The sequence below is a fragment of the Rutilus rutilus genome (genome assembly GCF_951802725.1).
Source record: "Rutilus rutilus genome assembly, chromosome: 14".
NCBI lineage: Eukaryota > Metazoa > Chordata > Actinopteri > Cypriniformes > Leuciscidae > Rutilus > Rutilus rutilus.
In genome coordinates, this window is record NC_140219.1 from 26,057,140 (window position 1) to 26,077,816 (window position 20,677).

General features: G+C 38.5%; 1 protein-coding gene across 4 annotated transcripts in view; it reads right to left on the reverse strand.

Moving 5' to 3' along the window:
• LOC311303659 (uncharacterized protein) overlaps positions 1-20,677 on the reverse strand; it is a 48,928-nt gene that overhangs the window by 9,821 nt on the left and 18,430 nt on the right. For all 4 annotated transcript variants that reach the window (XM_084430241.1, XM_084430242.1, XM_084430244.1 and 1 more), the window contains 5 exons: positions 16,495-16,574; positions 9,906-10,074; positions 9,652-9,784; positions 6,814-6,972; positions 4,827-4,886 (listed from right to left, as the gene is read on the reverse strand). In XM_084430241.1, the coding sequence (XP_084286367.1) occupies positions 4,827-4,886; positions 6,814-6,972; positions 9,652-9,784; positions 9,906-10,074; positions 16,495-16,574 (601 nt within the window). The remainder of the gene's footprint in view (positions 1-4,826; positions 4,887-6,813; positions 6,973-9,651; positions 9,785-9,905; positions 10,075-16,494; positions 16,575-20,677) is intronic.

Below are 20,677 nucleotides of genomic sequence, written 5' to 3' on the forward strand. Positions count from 1 at the left end.
TATAGAAGAAGAGGATTTCGGAAGTCTGATGCTTGAATCAGGTGTTTGTGGCTACCTTTACAAGCCGCATTATAGCGAAGAGCCGCCGAGGCAGAAGACCTGCCTGCCGCGGACGAGGAGCCCGGACTGGCTCGGGTTAGGGCGGACTGGTGGCGCCGGTGATCTCACTATGCAACTACGAACCGCTACGAACACAGAGATAGAGTCCGTCTGCTGCAAAGAATTTCAACGATGACAATTTCTCCTGGACGAAATCTCTGAATCAGACGAGGACACGGACATTTGTGTTGTGAACTATCCTAGTTTCGCACCGCATATGTTCTGACTGAACATCCAGGTACCATGCAATAATTCACCTTTTCGAAAGAAATACAAACGAGGAGTAATGCACTAATGAGTTCGCCAACTAACTAGACATTTTGTGTGAATGTGAAATTAATTTCAAACTCTGGTGGTAGCTAGACTTGTAGACGGAAGAGTGATTTCTCTTATAGGCAGATATGCGCTTTCTGGATTAGTGGGAGTGGCTTGCGGAGCTGTGCAATGTGGTGCATTGTGGGAGTTGTTGTCTTTCATACAAATGCGTCCTGAAGTTATTTTTTGTCTTTTCTCTGTCACAAAGGCACCAAATTCAAAATTTCTTTTACATTTCGACTACATATATGACCCACTTTAAATAAAAAACAATGTTCAAATGGGTGAAATGCCCCTTCAATATTTAGGAGGATCTGTAGACAGAAATGCAATATAATATACATAACTATGTTTTCAGTGGTGTTTAAAGACCTTACATACTGAACCGTTATGTTTTTATTACCTTAGAATGAGCCATTTCTATCTACATACACCGCGGGTCCCCTTACACGTTAAGTCGCCATTTTGCGCCGACATGTTTCTACAGTAGCCCTAAACGGACAAACTACTATAGAGCGCGTTTCGTCATGTGATTGTTATTCTATGTTATTCTTCGTGCAAAGAAGCTAGCTAAGTCAGCGAACAAAACACTGACACAATGATGAACAAGTAACAATAATATTCGCAATAACATATCGTTTTACTGAATATTAAAGTAAACATCATTTCTTAATTCGTCTTTGTAAAGAAACCTCATTGCTTAACTGGCTACTCTCTGCTGTCTCAGACGACGACATCTTTTCCTGTCGGCCACCGTAACTTTTGATGGTTGCAATTCGTAACCTCACCACAAGATGCCGCTAAAAATTACACACTGCACCTTTAAATACTCGTTTAGATTTACGATACGTTATCGTCTCTGTGTTAACTACAAAAACGCGAATTTGTGAAAACAGTGACATCATGTGCATGCGTATTACGTGGTCTTTACAAAGTGGCAACTACTGGCCTGGCAGCATAATACAGCGTTTTTAATCATTTTCGAGGATCTTTTTGACAATGTTGTCATCTGTACGCGAAAAACAAAGGGAAAACCTTTTCCGTTTTTAGCACATCGTTGTCCTGAAAACGTCCCCTGAATGAAAATAGGAAATGTTTCCTTGGGAACTAGCTGATATTTTTATTTCAAGTAACATTTTTTTTTTATGGTTTTAGCTTTAGTTAACTATAATAACTATAATTATCCTATTGAAGGAAGGTTTCATGCATATTTTCATACTGATGTTCAAAGCAACTCTGTGGCAACATAAAACCATTAGTGCCTGCTACAGTAAAATATCACATCAATATTCTTTTCAAAATAAGGGCATCAACATTTATGAACATTATTGCAGGTGGAAAAACATGCATTAGCGTGGTTTTTACAGCGCACTGTGTTAGGGATTGGTGTGAATGTGAGACAGCAGTGTGTTTGTGCAGTGCTCAGGTCCAGCTTGGCAGCCGTTTTGACCCAGATTGCTGGAATATCCCATTTCCAGCAGACAGCCAGGCTGCGAGGGTGAACCGCTGGAATGCCTTTCAGACCACACGCCTGCTTCACTCGTGACCCCGAAATGGACAGGCAGGACTCAATAATGCTAATGCTGTGAACTTTTAGTGGAGATCGACTAATTAGGGTGTTTAATGGCCAATGCTTTAATATAATATCTAGAGAACTGGGTGACAATAAATGCAAAACGTTTAATATAGAAAATCTTAAAAATTGCTGTAATGTAAGGAACACTTTTTTCATCAATTTTATTAAAAAAATTCTGATTTGCATGCCGCCTTGGGGAGCATAAAATGTTTTCAAGAACATTTAAAAAAGCTTACCGACCCCAAACTTTTGAACTGTTTATATACAGTATACTGTATAATATATACACATATATACAGTAACATGCATCAGCAGATCTTATAGCTAGCAAAAATGAATTCCCATTTAGAAAGAATATCCAACAAGGATTACATTTCCCAAAACCCAATTTCTCAAAACAGCCTCTGGTCCAGCTCAGAGCATTGCATGACACAAACACATGACAGCTATTTTAAGCCCTGGCAACAAGACAAATCCAAAAGTGCATGTTTTTCAGTGGTTTGAGACTGTTTTGGATCAGTCTTGGATAGTTGCTGGTGAGATGCGTGTCTATTTATTTGAAATTCAAATGTAACTTACTACGAGATACAAGCCGTGTCCTGTCAACTACCTTTGACTGTGAAAGTGCTTGTTCTGAATACAAGTCAGTATCTGTAAATACCACTGATAACACAACACTTAGTTAAAGCAAGTTCTACACTATCCTAACTAGCCAAAACAACAGCAGATAAGCACATTCTCAGGGTAAGTACGGCTCTCTCCAGTGCTGGACTTTATAGGAACATTCCAAACATGTCAAGCGTTTGAATCCCAGTGATTCAAAACATTAAAGGGATAGTTCACTTTGAAATTAACTTTTGATATGTTTTAGCTTACCTCAAGGGCATCCAAGATGTAGGTGTCTTTGTTTCCGCAGTAGTTTCAATTTTGATATTTTTAGGTCAAACCGTTCTTGTCTGTCAGTCATATAATGCAGGTCTATGGTCACTGTCTCAAAACACAAGCACAGAGTCCAAATTAAAACAATTCCCCATCGTCCAAATGAAACAATTCCCCATCATAAGTACACATTGATGGCCTAAGACACAAAACGAGCGGTTTGTGTGAGAAAACGAACAGTATTTATAGCGTTTTTACCTCTTATACACAGCCACGTCCAAGTGATCTGATCTGACGTGTACGCAGACTGGTGCATAGATATATACACTAGATGTCGCCTTGTCTACAGCAGTTCATTGGAACGAATGTCTTTAAGGCGACATCTAGTGTATATATCTATGCACCAGTCTGCGTACACGTCAGATCAGATCACTTGGACGTGGCTGTGTATAAGAGGTAAAAACGATATAAATACTGTTCGTTTTCTCACACAAACCGCTCGTTTCGTGTCTTAGGCCATCAATGTGTACTTATGATGGGGAATTGTTTCATTTGGACGATGGGGAATTGTTTTAATTTGGACTCTGTGCTTGTGTTTTGAGACAGTGACCATAGACCTGCATTATATGACTGACAGACAAGAACGGTTTGACCTAAAAATATCAAAATTGAAACTACTGCGGAAACAAAGACACCTACATCTTGGATGCCCTTGAGGTAAGCTAAAACATATCAAAAATTAATTTCAAAGTGAACTATCCCTTTAATTGGAAAACTAAATCCCATTTAAATGCATGAATATTAAGTGACTTCCGCAAACAAATAATTCGACACAATTTCTTAGAAAATTCAGCAACAGGCTATTCTCGAGTTCACACTTACAAATAATGAGATAAAACAGTATGCGTATTTGCCGTGCTGTCCGAGGAGAGGGCTCCGAGCTCGGTATTTTGGCCAAAACCCAGAGTACTCCCCCCACCCCGTATCCCTAGCTGGGATAAGATTCAGTCGGGGTGGCGGTGGGATGCTGAAAACTGTCGAGGATCATAGGTGAGTCGGCTGCGTATATATAGGCCTCCTCTCATGCTGATTGGATAGATCATTTGAAAGTGTTCCTCCCAAACTTTGTTAATAAAACATAATTTAAAAAATAGACTAGAGTCAAGCTACTGATTTGAAAAAGTACTACTAACAAAAGTGTGTGTTTACTGCTGGATGTCACTCTTATCTAACCCCAAATCCGATTGGAACCCCATCACATTTAGCCAGTGTAAAAAAAAAAAAAAAAAAAACCCACATGAAATGCAGTTTTTACACATCCGTTTTGATCTACATTCAAATGTGGTTTGAAATCCTATTCAAATTGCATTTCTGGAAATCCGTTTCAGTCTGATTTCTCTAAACCAGGGTTCCTCAAACTCGGTCCTGGAGGGCCACTGTCCTGCACAGTTTAGCTCCAACCCTGATCAAACACACCTGAGCAAGCTAATCAATGTCTTCAGGATCACTAGAAACTCACAGCTAGGTGTGTTTGATCAGGGTTGGAGCTAAACTGTGCAGGACAGTGGCCCTCCAGGACCGAGTTTGAGAAACCCTGCTCTAAACTGATTTTGTGTGGTTTATGTCACTGTCTCATGCTCTCATAAATGATGAGCACACATACATAGAGCACATCAAATATGGAAATCGGCTGCTCAAGCGTGCTTGTTTGACACGCGAGAGCCAATGAGGTTAGTGAGGTTGAATTTCCGTTTACCATATTTGGGACAGAAATATCTCATTTGTGTTGCGAAGATGAATGAATGTCATGCAGGTTTGAATGAGTAAATGATAGAATTAACATTTTTGGGTGAACTATCCCTTTAACACAAGCTAAAAGTCATTCACAGACCATCCAGGCATTTCCTATATTTGGTATATGAAGGGTTAAGTGATCCATGTGTGCTGCATGTGTCACCTGATCATCGTCACTGTCCGATGCCTCCATGCTCAAGGAACTCTGGGTCAAATCCACCGACTGCAATGATATAGAGACATATTACAATCATTTCCTGTTTGAATGTTTGACATAAGCCATGTTTTCCTTAATAAAATGACTTTGATATTTAATCAGTATCACAGCAATATGCTTGATATACAGTTTTACTGGTCTGATAGTCAGGACTAAAATATTTAGGTTGCAACTGATTAAACATTCCTCCCAACCAAACTAGATTTTCTAAATTAAAGAGCAGCTTTGGTCTCTGTTGGGCTGAGGTTCGGGGAAGGTGAGGACAGGGACTGTGTACATCTCTGAAGAGATTTCAGGTACAGAGAGTGTACCTAATCCTGTTACAGAACGCAGCAGGGAGCTTCATGTCTTTTCAATCATGCCTAGTGATGTCTGAGGCTCTTACACAGAGCCAAAAATACCCACGCTTGCAGAACACGTTCATCACAGTGCGTCTCATTACTTGACTTTCTATATGGTTCGATTCGGTGATGAAAGTAAACCCTGGTTATGAGAAAACAGCTTCAAAATCTGTGTGAAAAAACCTCTGGATGTTATAAATAACCAGTACTGGCAGCAAATAAATTGCTTAAAGTCCCCATAACATGCTCATTTACAAGTTCATAATTAGATTTGTGGGTTTTGCTCGAATATATTCACATGATTTGAAGTTTATAACCAAATTTTTCTCATAAATGTACTTTTGCTGCAGCACCTCTTTTCACCCTCTGCCTGAAACACTCCTGTTTCTTTAAAGCCCATTTTTCCAAAAAGCCCAGTCTGCTCTGATTGGTCAGCTGGCCCAGTGTGTTGTGACTGGTCAACTGCTTAAAGCGTGTGCTGGAAATGTAATGTCCATAGCTGTAAAAAGTATTATATCAATGTTAACTAAGGCGTCGCAATTGGACGTCCATGCAATGTTTTGTCCTTGCAGTGAGAAAATATCATCTCCTCCTCGACATCAATCACTCGTCCAACTGTTCTTTGAAGGCGGCTAAAGCAGCCAGTAGGCGACATTATGCAAATGTCACAGAAATAATGGCAGGGCTACAAACGAGGCGTTTCAGGCGAGTGTTTTCTATTGGAGAGATTCACTCTCTTTGGCGTGGACTTTGTGTTTTGCAGATTTTTTACATCTAAAAATGTAAAATAAGGAAGTAGGATAGATATTTTTATTTAAACGCCCACTGAAGTGCCTTGGAACGCACAGCTTTGTATGATGCGGTGACAAGGCGGGGCATATTGAATGGCTCCTCCCCCTTTTCAAATAGCCAGTATCGTTTAGTTTAAATCACAGACTGCAAGTCGTACTTGACAGCACCATGGAAGCGAACCCGAGGGTTGATGATATGTTGGATTCAACAGTAGAGGTGTGAATAAATTCTAGCCATTTCATTCTTAACCAACTTACAGTTGGAAAAAGGAATAAAACTCGAGCGTTTGAGCAACTGAACACACATCTCCAACCCATACATCAACGGTCGCTTTGGCCAGGTGGTATATATAGCATAGGGGGCGGAGCTTTAGATTCTAGAGAGCATTTGATTGGACAGAAGATGTGATGAGAAGCTGACAAAAATCTGTCATCCATTTAGTGAGAGACTGTAAGTTTTGAATGCTTATATCTCCTAAATGCAAATTTTTTTCATTGTTTTGGAACACACCAGCTTATTCATAACCTTAAGGTTAACATATTCATACTAAAAGCTAAAAAACTTTGAATTCAGGGGGCCTTTAAAAACACCAGTACAACTAATAATACAAGTAAAACGTGTCAAAGTCTGTCAAACCTGTAGTGCTTGTTCTCTGCAGATCCTTCTGAAGGATCTCGACATTAGAAAAGAGTGACTGAAGTTTATTTTTAACAAGGTTTCTGATCATTTGTTTGTGTGACACATTTCACAAATCAGTGCTACAGGAATGCATGAGTGTCAAACTGTGTAGAGAGGAGTACCGTGTGAAGAGGTGTGGTCAGCACAGTGTGAAGGCTGGAACAGTCCTGTGGGCTGCAGGGAAGACCATCATCAGAAGAAAAAGCCGCCGCGTCCTCTCCTTTCCTCCCGCAGAGGAGTGATGGTGGCGAGCCCAGACAAATCGCATGCTTCAGCTGCAGCTACAGACGGGACAGGACGTCAAGCATCAATAACTCTTCAAACAGATTAATCAAACTATACAACTACTACTACTACTACTACTACGCAGTAGTATATTGTAAATGAATGTGTTGACATGGGAATGAGTATACACTAATGTTCAAAAACTTGTGATAGTGATTGTTTTTACTTCAATTAATACTATTATTCAGCAAGGATGCGTTAAAAGAGACAGTAAAGACATGTATAATGTTCTTTGGAACTTTCTATTCATCAAATTATCCTGAAAAAAATAAAATGTATCAGTTTCCACAAAAAAATTAAGCAGCACAACTGTTGTCAACATCGATAATAAGAAATGTTTTTGTTTTTTTGATCATCAAATCATCATATTATGAGAATGATTTCTGAAGGATCATGTGACACTGAAGACTGGAGTAATGATTCTGAAAATTCAGCTTTGCATCACAGGAATAGTTGTTTTAAATTGTAATAATATTTCAAATTATTACTGCTTTTACTGTATTTTTGATCAAATAAATGCAAAGCTGGTGAACATAAGAGATAATGTTTTCTTTCAAAAACATTTATAAATTTTTAAACCGTAATGTTTAAACCGTAACGTTTTGTCTGAAGCTATGTCTCAGCTATTCACAGATGATCTGCTTCTTTCAAACAGTGGGTGAAATGTTGATTCCTCTCTTAATGGACTGGTAACTGTCATTGCTGAGATACTCTCATGTCTGGCTCATGACAAAGTGCCTATCCGGAATGTCTACGGGTAATAAGCTAACCGCATTAAGAAGGCTACACTAAGTAGCATTTAATCAATGCCAAGACACAGACGAGACAAGCGCATTTTTGTGGGCATCTGGTGACTATTTCAAATGCTGATACATTATTGATCATGTGTCCTTACACTTACAATCAAGATTAATTGAACATCATGTAAACATTTGGAAGACATTTTGTTTGTTTGGTCTTGTTTTTACTCTGTCTTTCAGTGACATTGATGATGATCCCTGCTGCCTAGATTGAGCTGATGGCAAAATGTCAACACAACAGCGAAAATCTCAGGCTCTGTGTCTTGAGGCTTAGACTTGCTAATTTTATACCAAGTCCAGTCAATTGCCATCACTAATACTCATTAAAGAAAGAGGACAAGAAAGTGAATATGCTTATACACTCCCTCTGAGCACACATATGCCACAGCCTGAAAGTCAGCATGAAGTCTAAATTGACAATTTAAATTTTTATGGAATATTGCAGTATATATTAAAATTGATTTATCCCTGTACATCATGTGTCCTCATAATCTTTAATCAAAATGACTTCCCCTGCCTCTTGCAACATCATCTCTTCTCTTCTCTGATGACGTTTCTACTGGCGTGAGGGCGGGACAACCTGTCACTCACATGAGATCCACCAATAGCAAACCACAACCATCCAATCAATTCCCCATGGACAAAATCAAGTCCAGCCTCACATTTGTTCTTGTTTGAGAAGCTGCTTCACTCGGATATACGTCACAATAGGGAAGAAAAGACTATAGCAACCTTCATTTCATGCAGACTTTAATGTAGTTTTTTTATAGCTTTTTTACTTCGAATTGTCTATTTTGAGGAAAAGTGAAAAGTATGAGATGGAGAAAAAATATATACGTCTTTCGCAAAGGTTTTGTGTTCCCCAAGAAACTGCATTTGCTCAGAAAGAACTCAAAAGTTTTGCAAGCAAACAAAGTTTCTCGGGGGAACACAAATAATTTGAAAGAGAACACAAAATTATTGCCATTTATAAACGTTTTCGTCCCATCTAATTTTTTTTCCATCGCCATGTCCCTTTAATGTTTAGGGGCTCTGTACTACAGTATTATGGATCTCGCTTTAAAAAAAATATCATTCCCTTATGCCTGCCACTCAGAAGTAAAAACAATGTTGTCAAATTGCACAGATAAAGCGTGCATATACATACATACTTACATACATACATAAATGAATACATACATACGTGTAAACCCACAAACCCTCATTAGATCGAATATATGATCACACGATTAAAGGGGTCATGACATGAGAAATCCAATTTGCCTTGATCTTTTGGTCTTTGTACCATTAAAACATCCTCTTCATTATAAACAAAGCATTTATTTAATCAAGCTCGAAAAAAACGTTTGTTTTGATGTTGCGGGATCTGTGACGTCACATGGGCAAATACATTTGCATATGACTGTCTCCAGAGCAAGACAACGAATAGATCATCACACCATAGTCCCACTGGCTTTCAGTCATTTAACGGCTGACACTTGCCTGCACTGAACGTGAGCGTCACGTCGCGTCAAAAGCAAATAAACCCCATTATAATCAGGGACGCTGTCTACACTGGATACAGTATACATATGCTCGCTAACTTTACTCCACGCGCTTGTCTGCCGACAAGAGGACAAAAGGAAGAGTAAACAGAAGCGTAAAGGATCGTTTGCTTTGACGCGTCCAGTTTGCTATTTTCTTTATAGATTCAGAAGGATCCCAGCGACTGAAACAAGTGGATGGTTTATTTTTAATGGCGTCCCTGATCGAGTCGGAGGATTATATGTTTGTTCAGAGAAAAATAAAAAAAGTCCATGTCATGACCCCTTTAAATCAATAATCCCGACATGCCTACAGTTCATAATTGAATAAATCATAACAGCCTCTGAATACCTGTAAAGATTTCACTTTCCCATGAATGCTGTCCTGGGACGCCCCCAGACCCTCATTTGTCTCTGATAAGGGTGAATCAGAAACGAAGACACTATCATGTGACATGGCTTTGTTTCCCAAGTTGATCTTGGATCTTTGAATGAAAGATAGTGATGTTTAAATGTCATATATCACTGGTAATGTTTAATACTGTATATATCATGTGATGAAAACAGATGAAATGGAGAAGTATAGTAATGACTTTATTCCCTCACCCCCGGTCATTGTCGCTGTTAGCGTGGCTGATGGTTGGCTCGGAGGTGTTGACATCATCACTCGACTGACTGGCCTTCAAGCCACTCTCACCCGATGGAGCAGGACTTTCCTTCCTCTTTTTCTTCACAAAAAAATTCTTGAACGTCTGGAATTTGGACTTCTTTTTCCCTGGAGTGAAAACAAAACAGAAACATATTTAAATGAGTACCACTGAAGGAGAATCTTGGATTTTGAGAGGCTTGCATACAGCAAACACTGAACACATGCTGTCAATTAATCAATGTTCACTTATCTAAACAAAATAAGTTCAACTGGCAGACAATCATGTTTACTGGCCCTCAAGTCTTGGAAATTACATATACAGCATGTTTAAACAATCACGTTGTAATTTATGACACAAATACCACTTGTAACGGGGTTAAGCAAGTAAAGTGAAGAGTCCTACTGACCGTGGTAAAGTACATCTGACAGCACCCTTAAATGGTTCAACACATCCATTAAAATGTGCTTATATGATACCTATTTAACAAACTGTCATTGTAGACTTCTAAATATTCTCTCTTGGGTGCTTATATAACACTAATTTATCTTCAGATTGCCAATAAAGTCTTAATTGCATTATTGAAATGGCTGTAAAATTGATCCACTGTTACTTTTGTTTTAAAAACTTAAAAACTGTTAATAGGTCCAGTGAGGTTTAATATTGGATAATTTTACACACCAATACTGTCTTGCACACAACCGATCTCCTGTAGTTTAACATTTAGGGCCAGGTTTACTAAACGCAGCCAGATCATTTCCATTATGACCAACGCAATCTACCAAGAGCAGCGTGAATTAGCGTCTGGTTTAAGACGTGCTTTTTTTGGCCAGTAAATACTGGCTCAAATGCCAGTAAATTGACGAGCGCAAACCTTACTAAATCACCTTGCGTGATTCATTTAAATACTCTCCTCCCATAAATGTTGCGTCTGAAAGGGAAACTCCTACAAATGCATATGCAATAAGGTCAGCCGCAAAAATAACACTGTCCGCGACTTTTCAGCGCTAATTCTTCACTGCGTGTCTTTAGTAAATCCTGACGGTAGTTTTTAACGCCAAAAGAGGGTTTGCACTGGCGCGAGCTAAATCTGGCCCTTAGTGTTAAATCATGTGATGATTGAGTTATTCAATGATGCAGTTGAGTTTAACACAAAAACATTCTTGTTTTTATCATAGATATCTATACCTAGATAATGCATGTTCCAGTCAAGTCAACATTTCAGATGCTGCTCATCATTCACACTACCAAATCAATGAATTTTATAAAAAGTTCCACAACACTGTTCAGCCTATGGTTTCAAGGTTTTCTGATGACTAACATGTATATTTATAAGAGATTTAACTAATACTCTTTTTTTATTTACCAAAGAATCATCTAATAATAATGATAAATTAAACCCAGTGAAAATGAGCTGCCAGTGTGTATTGCAGATATAGATGTTACATAATGCTACAGACTTTCCTGTAGCTCAAACAGTAGAGCGTTGGCGCTTGTAACGCCAAGGTCATGGGTCCGATTCCCAGGGAAGGAAGCAAGAACTGATAAGAATGTAAATGCAATTGAATGTAAGTTGCTTAGTATGTTTGTCTTGTTTTCCAGTACAAATATCTAAACATTCTTAGATACATTTACTTGAAAAGCATAAAGAAAATTAAAAAAAATAATCAAAATAAAATATTTGCCAGTGGGGTCAGAGAATTAATCTTGTTTCCCCCTTGAGTTCAGTTTTATTTTTTTCTGACCCCATTGGCAGATTGTCTTGTTTTAAGTGTAAACTCACTTCATTTTGATACATTTTTCAGAAAACAAGACTTAATATCATCATTTTGCATCTCAAGTAAATGTATCTTGACTTAAGAATGTTTATATAATTGTACTGAAAAAGAAAAAAAAAACTTTTATTTTTCAGTGTAGGTTGCAGTAAACTTGCGCTGGAGTGTTTACAATCTGGCTTTGACCATTCCAATAGGCTGTTTAGCTTATGTACAGCAGTCCATAGGAACAGCTGCTAATTCACTGGCTGCGTCCAAAAGCTTAAAAATGCTGCCTTCGGAGGATGCATTCCAAGGTAGGAAGGCATCAAGACATGTCCGAAAACAATGTTAGCTTCACTTCCTGTCTCCTGAGATACCTTCAGCTGGTCGATTTTTGAAGGCAGCCTAGATGTATCCTTCACTGCCTTTGATATCCCACAATCCTGTGCTTTCCATTCTGTGACAGTTGAGCTAAATATGCCGTCTGAAAGTTGCGGTTGGTGGTCAGTTTCTAGAGAGAAATTATTATTAAAGTAATTCAATATTTTCTTAGTTATCACACAAGCTCGCTCCGTTTTGTGGTAGATCATTAAAGCATTACGCTGCCTCAGGCCCAGTGTACACCTGGTATTAGGATGCGCTTTGGTCGATCGGATCACAAGTGGACAGCGCTAAATACAGGTGTAAACAGGGTCTAAAACGGTTTGAGCTCGTCCACTTTCAGCCACTTCCAGAGGTAGTCGAAGACGCATTTACCATAGCTTTCATTGCGTAAATGCTCATGTGCTCGAATGAGTTCAAACAGCCACAAAAGACCGTCTTATTTCAAGACCGCAAGCTTATTTCATCCATTAGATCGAAAGATCTGAAAAAGCCCATACATTTACCCGCCCATAGACCTTCACCTTGAAGAAATCAGGACAGAAGTTGTTGAAAGTGGACAAAAGAGAAATGGAAATTTGTCTCCATCTACTAGTGATCTGATCGACCAAAACTCATTTTAATACCAGGTGTAAACAGGGCATTGGAAGCGTGAACTGAAATCAGTTTTATGAGGTTTTATACGGTGCGCAAACGCTGCATGCAAAGTCATTGCCATTAGGCAGCAAGGCAATAAGTCAGCAGCCTAAGCTTTCGGACGCAGCCACAATCTAGCTGGTATTTTAACAATTAGATCACAAACTAATTTTATTCATGCCAAAGGTTAAAACCCAGAAAGGCTTATAAAAGCCAAAACAAACATTGAAAGGTCATTCTCATTCAAGTGAAAGAAAAAAGTACAGCTTTAAAAAAAAAGTACAGCTGTGTGAACAATACTGGGATGGCAACCTTTATTAGTGAATCATTCATTCTACTGAGAACAAACAATTCTCAGTGCTGGCTTGCCTGCTGTTGTGGGGTGATTTTTAAAAATAACTTTAGAAAATCCTCATTTGACCCCTTCGAACATGCCAGATCTGTTCATCCTATCAGCCATTGACTCCAATCACAGCTGATTCAAATTGAATTTGGCTAATAAAATGATAGTCTCACAAACACATGCAGTAGCACACACACACACACAAAAAGGATAAAATAGTCTAATTTAATTCAATGTTTAATTCCACCACATTTCTTTTCTCTTTCTTCAATTGCCTTCTTTATGAAGGATACATGAGACTAGGCCAAAATAAGGTATTTTAGACATGTTGCTGCCTACCTTTTGGAATTGTCATGACATTTGCAGGTGATCCCTTGTCTCGCTAGGTTTTGCAACAGCATTCACTCAACAACTCAACTCAACTCAACTCAACTCAACTGCTCAACAACTCAATAACTCAACTCAACAACTCAACAGCTCAACAACTCAATTCAACTCAACAACTCAATTCAACTAAACAACTCAACTCAACAGCTCAACAACTCAATTCAACTCAACAACTCAATTCAACTAAACAACTCAACTCAACAGCTCAACAGCTCAACAACTCAATAACTCAATAACTCAACTCAACAACTCAACAGCTCAACAGCTCAACAACTCAATTCAACTCAACAGCTCAACAACTCAACAGCTCAATTCAACTCAACAACTCAACTCAACTCAACTCAACTCAACAGCTCAACAGCTCAACAACTCAATAACTCAATAACTCAACTCAACTCAACAACTCAACAGCTCAACAGCTCAACAACTCAATTCAACTCAACAGCTCAACAACTCAACAGCTCAACAACTCAACAGCTCAATTCAACTCAACAACTCAACTCAACAACTCAACACACAGTCTTTGAGGAGTCTAGATTATGACTTAAGGCTTTGTGTATTGGTGTTCCATTTCTGCCTGACATCCTGTCTCTCTCTCTCTCTCGTCTCGGGGAGATTCACATGATACAGCTCTACTGGCAAAGCCTACAGTCTCCAGCTGTGGCCCATCTAAAGGCAGTAAACAACGCACAGAGAAAGAGATCTCACAGTCTCTTATAAACCACTCAAAGCTCGGTTATTTGATTACACAGTAAGGGATGCTAAATATTCCCTTCTAAGAACAGAGCCTCAGTATGTCTAAGTGCATAAGGGAAAAAAGTGCATTGTTTGCGGTGTGGCTTTATTTCAGGGATGTACAATACAATTGTTTATGCTAGTACATCACACAAAGATTATTATAAATCAACTTTATCTTTGTCAAAATAACGGTACATTTAATAATATTCCGATTAGTATCAAATTTAAAAATAACTTTTAATATACTAGACCTGTCTTCTTCCCAGGATCTGCACTGCATCTATTTGACTAGATTCGGTCGTGAACGAATGAATCTTTTAAGTGAACCATACAGTTCCGTTCACTACAATGACTCATATTTTCCATTCAAGTCTCTCCCTTGTAGCAGAGAGATGTGATGCAGAAAGATTGACTACAGCGTAAGCAAACAGCCTTATAGTGTTGATTTTAAAGGAGGATATTATTGATTAGAATAGTTGAACCTACTGAACATATTTATGAGTTTGTGAAAGTGAAAAAAATACCACCACAATTGTTACTGAATGAAAAAAAAATCAAAAAAAAAAAAAAAAAATCTGAATGAGCTTTTTTTGGTGAATTAATGTTCCAACAATCTGCATGTAACTTTGGATGAGCAATTAAAATATACTCAAAGTGCAAAATAATAACTGAAAGGTGAAATAATGTAGCCTACAAGATGGGTTACTGAATGAATCAAAGAATGAATCTGAATGAGCTTTTTTGGTGAACTGATTCAGAAGATCGAGTCTAAATCTAAAATCTAGCCAATTATAAAAATACTTTTAACGTGTATAATAAACAAGCCTACAGGAAGAGTTATTGAACAAATAATAGAATGAATCTGAATGATTTTTTCACTAAAAAAAGATGACACTAACATTTTTAAGTTAGACTATTGACTGACATATGACTATTTTTAGATCCTTTCACTTACATTAGCCGCTTTCCGACCAAGTAGTTACTAGTTACAGGAACTTAGTTCTAGGAACTGTCCACTTCTAAACAGTTCTAAGAACTACTCTCCCCCAAACTCAGTTTTGCTGTTTGTGTTCGCACTGGCCAAGTGGCCATAGGAACATAGGAACTGGTAGGAGGGGTAAAGGCGTGACGCAAGCACGGTGACTTTTATTTTGACGGAGCGAAGGACCTTTATTTTGGCGGCGCTGAGAACGCCAGAGCAAACAATGCTCGCATTCTCTGTGTTTATTAGTTAGCGATTTGTCTAACAGTACTGTTTAATATGTTATTAGATAGAACTGTTATAGAAAGTAGACAGTATATGAAAAAAAGGTTATTAGCCTATGCCGTGTGGTTGATGTCCAGTGTTGCTAGCTGGGCAGATAAACATAATCATGTTTGGCTTGGTCCCCTCGAAGTTGCGTTGGATTTTCTCTTCAGCATAAAGGTTTAGAGACCCATCTATCACTGTTTTCCATGTTTGTGTAGTTAGTTTCTGGAGTAAATATATAGGCTATAATCTGTGTGTTTACATTCTAGCTGTTTTAAAAATGGCGGGTGCTGGTGTTCCGCGTGCGTTCGGTCAATCAGCGTACACTAACGTCACGGGAAGTTCCTATGGTGCTGGTTTAGACCCTACTCTGAGGTAGGACCTAAATTAGTTCCTCCAAATGGAGTTCCTAGAACTAAAATCGTTCCTAGTTCCTGCGGTGCGAACACGCCGACATCCGGGTACTTTAGCCAATAGTTCTAGGAACTGTGAAAAGGTTCCTCCGGTCGGAAAGCGGCTATTATGTGTAAAGTAACCGCCATTAGTGTAATTAATGTGACCCTGGTCATGGATCACTTACCAGTATCCTGTGATAAATCTGTACAAGACTAACACCTCCCATACACACTGACACTGGCTAACTCTTGAACTTAATGGACTTAGAGAGACCCACAATCCGATAAAGGAGATTATGGATGCTTTGCAAGCACCCTGTTTTGCAAGGAAATGGCTAATCCACATCCCCACATAGGCCCGCTGTCTGTACTTCAGGATCTGACTCCAGCAGTCTGAGCTTCCTCATTCCCACACTAAACTGGAGAGAAAGGTCAAATGTCGGACAGCGGAAAGCATGCTCGTATCGGAGAGGCAAATGTTGGCTTTGTCTGCGTGCTACATGGCTTCCTGTCAGTGAGAACTAGCATCTTGCACTAGCAATTGGCTTCATGTGCCAATTAGTGTCCTAATTCTTCATCTATGATCTCTACATGAGGAAAAAAATGCGACATTCTCTTTGTTCTCATGAATGATAATGCACTGAACGGGACTTGAACATTACCTGAACACTCTTCTCCTGCATCTGATGGTTCGGTAGCATCTGTGACGTCTGGAGATCCCGAGGCCATGATGTCACAATTGCTGTTGAGGAAAAAAAAAGTTTTTTCAGATAAATGGTTGGACACTACTGATGTGCAGCTGAATGTGAGGTTGTGAACTAGAATGGAACCTTAAATCTAAATCTCATAACCTACTATCTAAAAATGCTGGGTTGTTTCAACACATTCAGGTCAAATATGGACAAATCCAACCGTTTCAATTAAAAAACTGAAACCAACGGTTGGGGTTTGTCCATATTTGACCCAAACACGGGTTAAAACAACCCAGCATTTTTCAGAGTGTACACACATAAGGAGGACAGTTCATTAAAAATAAAAAATCAGCCATTATTTATTCAATTTCATGATGTTCCAACCCAATTTGACCTTTTTTCTTTTGTCAGAGTTTTGTGTGAAGGCGAAAATGTTCCCTATACAGATTCCGCTCATGTTCAGGATAGTCATGCAAATTTTCAGAAAGCTGACTTTTGAAAGTGACTTCTGTGTAAGCTGTGCTTTATACATTGCTAAGCTATAGATGATGAATGAACCATTTTTTGCCCCTAAAATGTTGCCTAAATTTAGCTAATGTTACCACACCTTAACCAAGAAATTTTGCAGAATTCCTGGGCTGCTCTCTTCCATTTGACAAAAATAAACTGTTGAGCTGAATACACATATATGTGTGGGAAAGAAACCGAAATGCCTTTATTTTTCCTTATTTTTGCCTGGAATTTTATCTGGACGACCAATGTTTTACAGCATAACTTCATATCAATACACTAAACATGTTATCAACCATTATATACATAATGAGTAATTGCTTGAATTACTATAATATATATGGTATTATATAGTATAATATATTATATTATATAGTATAATAAATAGCGTACTATTATACATAATATATTTCAATTCTTTTTCTTTGATTTGTTCATTGCAAGCAACTGAACGTCTATACATTTTTCCAAAAAACCTGATTTGCAATGGGGGTTAGGCTAAATAATTTCTTATATGTAAATTATATATATACATATATGCACACAAACCCAAGAAAATGACTGAACTGGAGGCCATTGCTCATGAAGAATGGGCTAAGATTCCTCAGAAACACTGGTGAGGAAAAAGCCGGCGGCTGGTTATAGGTTACATCTCGTTTGCAGCAGGTCATAACAGCAAAAGGCTATTCTACTAAGTACTAAAGATGCTTGCAAGGGATTGAATAATTCTGAGACTGCAGAAGTCATTAAAAGTTGCATTTTCAGGTGAATTTGGGGAAGCCACTTAAAAAATGTTTGATCTATTTCTTTTACTTTTGTTTGATTTGTTCAATGCAAACAGCTGAAAGTCTGTATATTTTGACAACAAACCTGATTTGCAATGGGGGTTGAATATATATCTAAAGTAATTCAAGTAATTAATCATTCGAGAAAATGGAGACTGTTTAGGTCTGTCTTTGTTTGTCTATATTGTCCTTCATAAGAGTGTCTACTACACCCAAGGACGCACAGGAGGTGTTGGTGATAAGACTCATTTAACGCTGACTCATTTAGATTACAACACTGGAGCCGAGTCACTCCAATGGATCCACTATATCTGCAGTACCAGACTTGCTGATACTAGCAGCAGCCCAAAACAGACTCCAGACCAGCTGAGGCCTCAGTGTTTATCCTGACGAGTGACTACAGCCTAATCCTGGATCAGACTCTCCTCTGGAACACCTCCAGCTCTCAAGGAGGAAACTCTCAAACAGTATCTATGACAGACGGCTGAAGCTCCAGGCGGGAGGAACGGCCCAACAGGATGTGGAGGCAATTTGCAGTCTAGTTTGACATGCATCAGTTCGACAAGGATTATTACAGTTTAATTAGGGCAGGATATATGATTGCTTGACTGGTTCTCTTCTCTATTGATGGCAAGCAACTATTACAATGACCTATGTAAAGCCATTTTCAAAGCCTTTCATTTGAATAGTGCCTATAGACCTTATGCGCCAGAGAAACAAGCGTGCATCTTAAGAATTTTGTGTTTGAACTTTTTTGTAGTAGCTCTGTACATTTCTATGGCATCGCTGTCGAAAGGTTATTAGCTGGTGAAGTAAATGTACTTATTGTAGAGCTAATGCAAGTTATCATGAGCATTGTAATGTTCGAAGCAGATGTCATAACAAATGTCATTTTAAAATGAGCATTTCACTCGGGAAGACCTTCATTCTGTGGACATACAAACCAGAAGACAGAACACAATGAATGCAGCGCTGAAAAGGGTGAGGCTACACAAGGTCTATACAAAGCATTAGTTTTATATTTTGCATGCCACATAGTTTCAGTTCAATTAAGAGACATGCAATGGTTTTAATCTAACTTGTGTAAGTATTTTTCTTTACCCATCCTCCTTTTCATCCATACACTCACGTAACCTAAAACATCTGGCATTCTGTCATCACTCCCACCCTCTCTTGTACCACTTCCTGTACTCATCCCACCATCCACTTCCTGTGATGTTAGGTTCAAGCGGGTTTCTGCTGCATTCTTTTATCAACATAACAAAAAAGAGGAAAATGACAAATATTTTCAACTCAAAACTGCAGGGCGTCTGTTGAGTTCGTGACTGTGTGTTGTGATGTGATACTCTTCATATCAGACCTTCAAATGTGTTATCTTTTAAATTTAAGCAACAAGTCATGTGACAGTCACAGCTAAATATAATTATGTTCCATAGTCTCTGCTAAACCCTCTGTTATGCTTCGCATTTTTACCATTTGCATTAAACAGAAGTAGTAGGAAGTGACAGGAAATTATTAGGAAGAGTAGGTTGCAAGCCAAATTCAAATCTGTATCGACTGAGCTATCAACTAATTCAAATAAACTATTTTGGGATCATCAGCAGCATCTTTCTGTCTTAAAATATTTTTCGATAATTGTGAGCAAATATTGTGTAAAAAAAGTGTTTATTTACTATGCACACTTTTCAGGGTTCCTTCACATTTTCCATTTCAAAATTCCATATTTTACAGACTCAAATTTCCAAACCTTCCAGCATTATTTTTAGCATTATATACAGTAGTCATCTATTTTCCCATTCATTTATTGGTTTTCTCTAAATGATTACATGCTTACATGATGAGAAGAAACCAAAAAAAGTGCATAACCTGCAAAAATTCACCTCTGACACACACACGGTTTGTTACTGTAACTGTGGTTTGATGTTGCGTTTATGATCACCAAACAGCAAAGTACAGTCTGATTATTTTACTCCTCCAAAATGTGTAGGAACCCTGCATTTTGTGCACCTCTCATCTGCCAATAAAAATTATAATTTGCATGTTTTGAAGATGTTCATTGTAAAAAAAAACACATTGTAATGTACTACTGACACTTGTTAATATAGTGCAGAAGACAATCAGACATAACTATTCAAAGGGAACAATGTACTAAAGTACATCCGCAAGAGCAAAAATAGAAAAACCCAAGTCATCAGTGAGTTCCATCTGGCTCACACCTTCAACATGTCTGCCAAACACTGCTTAACAAAGACAGAGCAGCTGAGCCAAATATCATTCATATTCACGTTCACATTCAACAGCAATACAACATTTTTATAATTCAAGCACAATCAAGATGCTCTTGGTCATTTTTCTCCTGTTTGGTGACCAAACCCCTAGCCCTTAATAGTATTATTGAGAGAGACTCGTCCTGAACTACAGACATGACACTTTTAATACCTTGAATCAGGGCTTGAACTAGCCTCAACTTTGACATCGATACCATGGGAAAAAACTGTAATACTAATTAGGGGTGTAACGATTCATCAACTACATCGATGTATCGATTTATATTCCTACGATCCAACTGGATCGATCTGTGCTCGGCAAGTTGGCCTTCCGGACGACATATATCGATCTAATATCGTTTTAAAAGGTAATGAATCGATTGTATCGATACTAGGAAATAGCGCATTGGATTTAAGCACGTTAGACTTTATATGGATGTTTTTTCTTTGCACTTTTAATGATAAAGGCGTTAAACGTTACTCGATTCAGTCTGCCTATCTGTGTCGTCGTCGCCATGCGTGACGCGCCAGCAGCAGCGCAAAGACAACAAGCAGCGCAAAGTCTCTCACCTCAGAAAAACGGACTGTCCT